Below are 9,346 nucleotides of genomic sequence, written 5' to 3' on the forward strand. Positions count from 1 at the left end.
TCACGCTAAGACCAATAGGAGCAGAGTACCAGTGAAAAATGTTACAAAAACGGGGAAAATTATGATTCTCTTATGTGACGCAAGCGAAGTTGCGCGGGTCAGCTATATGTCAATATTATTAGTTATACTATTGTATTTAGAACACATACGATACAATGGCGAGTGCTGACTATAATTTGTGCGACAATGGGGTAAGTCAAAAGTATTTCTATTGTGAATACGACTGCCAGAACGTGGTACTGAGAAATTTAATTTACCGAGCAGAGAGGGATGGTCAAGTTTTCCATTTACTAGGTTGTGTATAATTAATTAATTTATTAATTAATCATAAATATTTGTCAGTTCGATAGAAGTTTGAAACTCCAAAAGTCGTAAATAGAATACGAACTCAAAAATTACTGCTACCTGCAGCTTTCCTATAATATGACTTTTTCTGTTGCAGTCTCCCAAACATCCATCCCTCCTCCCACACGCTCCCAAGTTCAATGGTGTCCTATTTTAGTTCCTCTGTCAACACGTAGTAACTTATAATAGCACACGTATAACGAGCCTGCTGCTCGCTGCCCGCCTGCCGCCGTCGTTGTTGCAGTTGCACCAGATATAGGTACATAAGTATCGGTAAGCTTGTCAAGTGGGATCATTATCAAACCTAATAAAAACATTTTCGTGTAAAACGTTCCCAAGACGAGACTATTTAGCTGTCACTGTCCACTGGCACAAGTGTTCAGTTTAGTGCTTAGAGCTTATTTAGGGTTAGGAGCTTGGCCCTATATAACTTCTTTTTACATAAAAAACGGTTTTTGCAGGATTTAGGTATTTTGTTTAAAACTAAACAACGCGATTCAATTGTTTGAGAAAATCATCTCTGAGGAATTAAATAACGAATGAAATTTTGTATGAGAGTTCGTTATTTGTGAAGCTGACGAAATATGAAACATTATTTTGAAGTTATTCACTTTTAATAAATAAACACGTGTGACAGAGGGTATTTTTCGAAAATCATCTCCTAGGAGGTTAAAATAGGGGACAAATATTATACAATTTATTGTCGCATACGTATACCCTCTAAGTTAGTGTGAAGCATTTTTTTCTAGGACTAAGATTAGAAATAAAGAAATATAATATTTATCAGCGTTTTTTGATCATGCTCGCCGTAAAAACCAAGGAGTTTGAAATATAGTGCTGTAATTTTATAACGATATACATATTTTGTGGAGGCAGCTTATAAAAACCAGTCCACCAGCACTACAGTGGCCTAGCCCCGGTGAAGTAGGCCGGCAGAAATGGATTAGACAGTTTAGGATTATTTTGAATTATGAACAAAAACTGATGCAAAACGAACTCCTACGACGCCATGTGAACACAAAACATACGTAATACGTAGTACTTAGTACGCTTAATAATATTATAATACTTAGTATAGAAAAGAAGCGATAGCCGACTGGTCTAAGTTGGCACCTCCCTCACAAGTGGTCTCAGGTTCGAATCCGAGGCAACACACCATTGACTTTTCGAAGTTGCGTCATCACTTGCTCTAACGGTGAAGGAAAACATCGCGAGGAAACCGAGCATGCCTAAAATTTGTTTAATAATTTTATGCATGTAAAGTCCCCAACCCGCACTTGGCCAGCGTGGTGGACTCAGGGCCTAACCCCCCCCCCCCCCTCCCCCTGTTCGGAAGGAGACCCTTGCCCTGCAGTGAGACAGTAATGGGTTAAAAAAATAGTATAGTGATATTATTATTGTAAATACATAGTTAAATCAATAAATGAATATAGTAATTGACTACCAGTCAAATCAGCTACTCTTTATTAATTGTAAAAACGTATTCGGATAGAGAAATACGGTGTAATGACGTCACAGTTTGGGACCGTCTATTAATCACGTGAGCTTCAGGAGGGGAGGATAAAATCAAGAAAAATCACAGAGGGGGGGGGGCTAAACAGGGTACTGAACATAAGAATTATACAGATAGGAGGGGGGGGGGTATTCTAAATCCTCATCATGTATGATCAAGGGGTAGGGGGGGGGGGTTTAAAGAGAAAGTGCAGTGGTTTAAGCGGTAACCTCGCCGCAACAACCGTAGCGCCGCGTGTGGTGGGTTCGAATCCTACCCGGGACAAATCTTTATGTGATGAGCACGAGTATTTGTTCTGAGCCTGGTTGTCAATTTCTCTATATAAGTATGTATTTAGAAGTATATAAGTATGTTTATCACTTATTTGGTTACCATAGTACAAGCTCTGCTTAGTTTGGAATCAAATGACCGTGTGTGAGTTGTCCAACAATATTTATTTAATGGACGGCCCCTTTCGTAGTTTCGTTGATATGAAAGAGCACCTGATAAAACGTTTCAGCCTACAATAAGTATTGCAATTTCACCATTATTTCCAAAAAAAATACGCAGTTTGTCATTTGTGAAACAAGAGCTAGGTTAGTTTTGTTCAAGATATCGGCATGTTTGCAATCATTTGAAGAGAATACATTTTTATGGGGCGGCAACCCTTTTGCGCGACCAGCCTCAAATATTAGGAACTACATATTTGTAGTTTATACTATTGAGTAAGTATTGTTACGAGTTACGATACAACCGTGTGAGCAAGTACTGCCTACTGCCGCACCACGCCGCCTGTGACAAACTAGCTTTTGAGACGACGATAGATTAACAAGTAAGTAAGTACATACAATATTTAATTATTACGCGATACGGTACTCTTTAAAATGATAAAGCGCTCGTTTTTGTAAACGATACAATAATAATATGACGTCCCACTGTCTCAGCTGTGTCCCAGGCTAGTGATTGTTGATTGATGATTATTCCGCTATATGAAAAAAAATTTACGAACCTTAAGGATTTGAGATCCTATATTTTATCTACACAATTTTTTTCTTTGAGAAGTTGTTAAGTGAAGGTGCCCTATTGTGTGAACATGACGTCAATGCGAATGTACCAGTAACGCATCTATAACTTACTTCACTACCACAACAGTTTGTGATCGTCAGCATTCCCATGTTGTTGTTGATCTACCCTTATCTACCCTTATGAGCTGTCCTATTTGACAAACGCTTTTGATGAACAGATGTTGGTTGGTTGAGGTTGTTGGTGTCCCATCACCAATAAATTACAGCAAGTATTTGTTTTTATTGGTTATAAATATAACAGTAATAGTGATATGTAAGTATACATAACATTTAAACTCTCGCGTTGCATGTTTCATCGCTGCTCCAGTCAGCCTGCGACCACGGCGAGTGCAACCTGCGCCGAAACGTTTAGGCATTTTAAGGTAAAATGCGTGTTCGCGTTAATTCACGTATTCTATTATACATGTAAGAATAAGAAATATTTATAAGATTTTGGAGACCGATTAAAACCTACCGCTAATCAACTGGACAGGTAATCGTAATCGCCGTCACCGCAGATAAAATAAATGATAACGAATTACAGTGATTAAAAATGAAACACAATCAGTGTGTACATACGATTTATTTAATTTAAACAAAGTAGGTCGCGCGGCGAAGTGCTGCCACCACTCCGCCGCGACACCCACGCCTTATCACAACGAGCCTGCGACCCCGCGCAGCGCAGCGCAGCACTGCGCTGTGCAACACTGCGCAGCACAGCGCAGCGCAGTGACGCGGCGCGGGGCCACCGAACTCAAATAAAATGCATTATAACCGTTAGTTTAGTATACAATGTCGCGGCCACGCGCCTAACATTTACACTTTATATAATTACATCATCTTACAACGAAGAACTATCTCTATACGACATTACACGAACCACGCCCTACGCTCCATAGAAAATATCTTACAAAATAGGAATGTAACAATAATACCACCGACGGGAAAGCGCGCCCTCAGTGAAGAACGATCCCGCCATATAACGCACGACTCCTAGCATAACTCGGACTACAGGTTTGTGAGAGCGGCGCGACACGGGCCGGCGGCGCGAGGCATCCTTACAATACATTATATCGCTAAGCAATAGAACTCGGCCGCTCCCTGCGACGTACACCCAGCGCGGGCGAGTCTGACGCCGCCGCCCGCGCTAGCGCCGCCCGCCGCCGCCGCGCGCCCGCCGCGTGCGACGCGTCCACACGCGCGTGGGACACGTCGGACGCGTGGGACACGTGGGGCACGTGGCGCCCGCCCCGCGCCGCCGTCACTGCTCCTCGCGCTCGGCGGCGGCGGGCAGCGGCGCGTGGGGCGCGGGCGGCGCGCACAGCGTGGTCCACTCGCCGTCCGGCTCGTACAGGCACTCCACGCACGCCAGGAACTCCTTGCCGTCGAAGCCGCCCACCGCGTACAGCACGTCGTCCAGCGCCACCAGCCCGAGAGCGGCGCGCGGCCGCCGCAGCGCGGGCCCGGCGCGCCACGCGCCCGCGCCCGCCGCCAGCCACTCCGTGCGCCGCAGCGACGCCGCGCCGTCCGAGCCGCCCGCCGCCACCAGCTGGCCGCGCCACACGGCCGCGCCCACCGAGCGCCGCGCCGTGGGCAGCGCGGGGCCCGGCGCCCAGCCCGCGCCCGCCTCGCCCAGGCGCAGCGTCTCCGTGCCGGCCAGGCAGTGCCACGCGTCGCAGCCGCCCAGCGCCCACAGCGCGCCCGCCCAGTGCGCGGCGCCGCACTGCGAGCGGCCCGCGCCCAGCGGCGGCGCCTCGCTCCACGCGCCCGCCTCGGCCGAGAATCGCAGCACGCGCTTCAGGCTCAGGCCGCCCGCCCAGCCGCCGATCAGGTACAGCTCGCGCCGCTCCTCGTCCACGGCGGCGGCGGCGTGCGACAGCGCCAGCGGCAGGCGCGGGGCCGCGCGCCACGCGCCGCCGCCGAACACGTCCACCGAGTCGAGCTCGGCGTGGCCGTCGCTGCCGCCGAGCGCGTACACGTCGTCGCCGAGGCGCGCCACCGGGAAGCGCGCGCGCGCCCCGCGCATGTCGGGCAGCGCCGTCCACTCGTTGGTGGCGGGCGAGTACAGCTCGGCGCCGCGCAGCACGCGCGCGCGGTCGTAGCCGCCGCACACCAGCAGCGCGCCCGCCAGCGCCGCCGTGCCGTGCGCGCAGCGGCCGTGCGCCAGGCGCGCGCGCCGCTCGCTCTCGGCCGGCTCGGCGCCCGCGCCCAGCACGCCGCCGCGCGCCATGCCGCCGCCCGCCGCCACGTCGCGCCAGCACACGCGCGCCGCCGCCAGGCGCCCGCGCAGCGACAGCAGCGCGCGAGTGGCGCGAGCGCTTCCTATTGCGCGGCGAACGGGACTATTAGAGAATGTTTATACTCGAATCGGGCGGAACGGAAACCGCCGAGGAGCGATCGCTCACCTTCCACGCGTTGCGCGGCGAGTACGGCGCAGTCGCCGCGAGGCGCGCGCGCCCCGAGCTGCAGCGGCAGCGGCGGCAGGGCGCGCGCGGGCACGTCGGGCTCGGGCGCGGCGCGGCGCTGGTTGCGGCCGCGCTGCGCCGCCTCGCGCCGGTACTCCTGCAGTTCGGGCGCGTCGCCGCGCGCCGCCGGCAGCTCGCCGCAGTCGCGCAGCGCGCCCGTCGAGTCCACGTACAGCAGGTGGACGCGCTGGCACAGCTCGTCCAACTGGACGAAACGCCGTTTCGTGAGATACGAGTTCGTCGAAGCGATCAAAATTCTACAGATAGAAGGAGACACTCACGTCGACGTCCACGGCGTTCTGGTCGCGGAGCCAGACGAGCGCGGCGTCGGCGACCGCGAGCGCCGTCTCCTCGCCGCCCTCGGCGCTGCTCTCGCGCAGCATCTCGATGCGCAGCAGCGGCAGCGCGGCCAGCGCGCCGCTGGCGCAGATGTCGGTGAAGTGGCGCGCGATGTAGGCGTCGAGCGCCGCCAGCTGCGGCGGCGCCAGGTCGGGCAGCGCGCGCAGCTCCAGCGCGTCGGGCGGCGCCACGCGGCGCAGCAGGCGCTCGGCGAGGTGCGCGCGCACGGGCTCGAGGCGCAGGCGCCACGCCGCGCGGTACAGGCGCCGCGCCGCCGCGGGCTCGCGCACGCGCAGGCGGCCCGTGTAGGCGTACTCCACGAGGTCGCGCAGCGCGTCGGCGTCCACGTCGTCCACGCGGTAGGCGGGCGGCGCGGCGGCGGCGGGCGGCGCCAGCGCCTCCAGCAGGTAGGGCGAGGCGGCCGCCAGCACGGCGCGGTGCGCGGGCACCTCGGCGCCGCCCGCCACCAGCACGGTGTCGTAGTGCTGGCGCGACTTGCGCAGCGCGTTGAGCGCGGCCAGCACGCGCGCCGGCGCCGCGTCGTCGCTCAGCGACAGCTCGAGCTCCAGCGCCAGCGCCTCCTCGCCCTCGCTGTCCTCGGCGTCGCCGCCTGCACACGCACACCACGCTCATGCTCCACACCCACACCCGCCACGTTCATCCGTGGCACATTAATACCTACAGGTGTGACATCCGTTACTTATCAGTTTCGTGAGATGACAATGACTATCGTACTTATAGTGTATTAATATTGGAGAAGTGTATTGTGTATGTATATTATTATCTGAGATAAACATGGTAGTGCAAGTCACTATCAGTCGTCGGCTCAGTGAGCAGTGGAACATTTTCATTATCATTGTAATTATATCTTGATATACACTCATATGATGTAAAATGAAACTAATGCATATTGAAAAATGTTAATGTTTGTTAATGTGTGTAATTGTATGTCACATCAAGTGAAATAAACCTATAGTATGTGTACTGTTAGTTTGTTATTTCCTCAATTTACAAGTTTCCTTAAAAGTAACAAACAACTCATATCAGAATTACCTGTAAGATACTATCTCACTCAAGACATTTATTCAGACAGCTCAATAACATCAATCTATTATTTGATGCAAACATTACAAGTAGTCTCAGAGCTATTAGTTAATTAATTAACTGTAAGTACCTATCTAATCACCATGCAAATAACTTGTTAGTCATAACAAGCACACACACACACACACACACACAGTAGACGGCATCAATCAAACATTAATACACACACACACTTGAGTGTACAACGTTATACTATGTGAGTATAGTGAAACATCAAGTGAGCATTGGTTTCACTTTCTAGCCCTCACTCTCAACTCACAACTCACAGTGGACATTGTGATGTATGCTTGTACCTATGTATCACTGAGCCCCGCTCCACATCTAATGAGCTCCAATAACTCCCAATAGAGCATGTGTCATTGTCAATTACTTCAATTGGTTCCGCATTGAACCACCAAATATGTGACTGGCTTCAACCAGATCACAGCACACTCACCACTGCTCCACACTGTGTGCCTCTCATCACTGACATCACAACTCTGTGTCATGTACAGTGGCAACTACAACACATACACATTCATCACCTCACACTAATTCAATTAGGATAAGCACATAATGTTATTGTGGTGCACAGGTTCAATACAAAAGCTGTGTGGACTACTGCGGCGAAGAGGCCGAGGCGCGCCACCCGAGCCTGATATCACGCTCAAACGAAATGACACAGTCATGTCGAGCCGATGTAATACCTGTCATTGAGAAAATGTAATGACGGTGTCGTATTGACGCGCGTCGATCGACGTATATCAACGTCTATCAACGTCGCTCAGCGATGAGCGACCTCAAGGTCGAACACTAAGTTATAGCCGCGGGTGCGGGTCGTGCGGAGTGTTGTGGCTCACCATCGCCGTTCCTATAGTCGTCGTGCGGCTTCATGTCGGGCTCTCGCTCGTCGGCTCGGCGGCTGCTCACTGCACCTGCGGCACAAGGCGCTCCGTCACTACCACCGCTAACTGTGACTAACTGGATTACACTGGTGAGCACGTGGCCGGCCGTGCAGCGCCGGAGCGAAGGCCGCGGCGCAGTTGACGACGGTCACATGGCGGCGCCGCGGACGTAAACAAACCCACCTGATGCGCCCCGCGCCGCTGCGTGCGAGCTCGCTGCTCGCGGCCCACTCGTAGTCGTCGTTGTAAACCCTCCGCACCGACTACTCCACAACTGACATTCCGCACGGGCCCACTCGCACCGGTCACTGGCCACGCGACGATCGACTCAATGGCTACTACACGGCACCAACTGATCTGCCCCCGCCCGCACACTGTTTTTATTTTGTAATTGTTTGACAAATGTCACTCTGACAGCTACCTTTGATTAAACGCCTGACGTGAGGATGTGACGTAAACCAAGCAATCTCGAGTGTGGCCAGTTTAATAAACACGTATTTTTTGTTACTCTATTTATAGGATATTTCGGTGGAAGCTGTCGCCAGCGTTATTATATTCTATTGTTCAACAATCCTAAGATATTTAAAACGTGTTTTTTTCTCGTCTTGGTTGTGGGTTTTTTTCTCTGCATCACACTAAATAAAGCATCTTAGTCAATTTTAAATTGCTCCCTGATAAAGCATTAATGTATTATTTCAGATACCCTCGCTTCCGAAAACATCATCAGCTTTATCCTCACCGATCCCCCCCCCCCCCCGTCCCTTATTTTGTGCTAACAATACCAGCTGTTACTACTTTTAAAACCAAATGTTCCCGAAATGACAATGCTCCGTAGATGTAGCTATGCTGAATTATGTAGAACGTATGTTACAAAATAGGTGTCACCTAGTCCACGACAAGATTGAGACCGATTTCTGACGTCTTTTCACTGTTCACGAGTTACGATCATATTATACAGGGTGTTACTGGTGATAGGCAGGCGGATGTCCAAATGATATATTATTATCTAGTGTCGCGTTCATATCATTCGACTTAAATTGGGACTTGCCTTTTCGGAGATTATAATTATAATGATATTTATGATACTTTGATTTTTTAATTAACTGATTATTTTCTAGAGCGGGTGAACAAAAATAGTGATTGATGACAATATATTGCTCAAAATTTGAAATACTTATGGCGAATCACTTTATAGGGCACGAACTTTAGAAGGTTTTTGTATCAATGTTCGTAAACTTTGTCTATTTAAGGTTTCTTTGTAATAATTATTCACAAGGCTGCGACCTGCCTTAATGTTTAACTCGCGGAGAACAGTCAGAGCGAGCACGTCCAGCAGAGACGTGCCTCCGTGTCGTGTGCCTCCACAACACTTAATAGCAGCAGCTGTTAAATCAGGACAGAGAAACGTCTGTGACACCGAATTATCGTCTGTCATTTTCTAGGAAACTGAAGAGAATCGATTAATCACATTAATAAGAGGGTCGATAAATAAATAGCTACCGAGCAGATGCGGTTTTAGTGGTCTTTTCGGTGCAGCAGTGACGAGAGTGACGAGCGGCCGTGACGGCATCACGGTGGCCGCGTGTGTGGCGCGGGGCGGCGGCGCGATCGATCGCGGCGGCGCGGGGGTGCGCGGGGTCGGCCGGGGGCGCG

General features: G+C 51.1%; 1 protein-coding gene across 9 annotated transcripts; it reads right to left on the reverse strand.

The window, feature by feature from the left end:
- Positions 1 to 3,468: 3,468 nt before the first annotated feature.
- LOC142982718 (influenza virus NS1A-binding protein homolog) lies at positions 3,469 to 9,064 on the reverse strand. 9 transcript variants are annotated; one of them, XM_076129371.1, is made up of 5 exons: positions 7,877 to 9,064; positions 7,649 to 7,717; positions 5,648 to 6,383; positions 5,307 to 5,571; positions 3,469 to 5,223 (listed from the first exon to the last, which is right to left on the reverse strand). In XM_076129371.1, the coding sequence occupies exons 3-5, from the start codon at positions 6,336 to 6,338 to the stop codon at positions 3,978 to 3,980; spliced, it is 2,202 nt and encodes a 733-aa protein (XP_075985486.1). In that variant the 5' UTR covers positions 6,339 to 6,383; positions 7,649 to 7,717; positions 7,877 to 9,064; the 3' UTR covers positions 3,469 to 3,977. The 9 variants fall into 9 exon arrangements, with proteins under 9 accessions (XP_075985486.1, XP_075985485.1, XP_075985489.1 ...); XM_076129370.1 differs by having other exon boundaries at positions 7,649 to 7,723; XM_076129378.1 differs by having other exon boundaries at positions 4,012 to 5,223; positions 5,648 to 6,315; positions 7,877 to 9,061.
- Positions 9,065 to 9,346: the final 282 nt, after the last annotated feature.

Source organism: Anticarsia gemmatalis, chromosome 22 (assembly GCF_050436995.1).
Source record: "Anticarsia gemmatalis isolate Benzon Research Colony breed Stoneville strain chromosome 22, ilAntGemm2 primary, whole genome shotgun sequence".
Taxonomy (NCBI): domain Eukaryota; kingdom Metazoa; phylum Arthropoda; class Insecta; order Lepidoptera; family Erebidae; genus Anticarsia; species Anticarsia gemmatalis.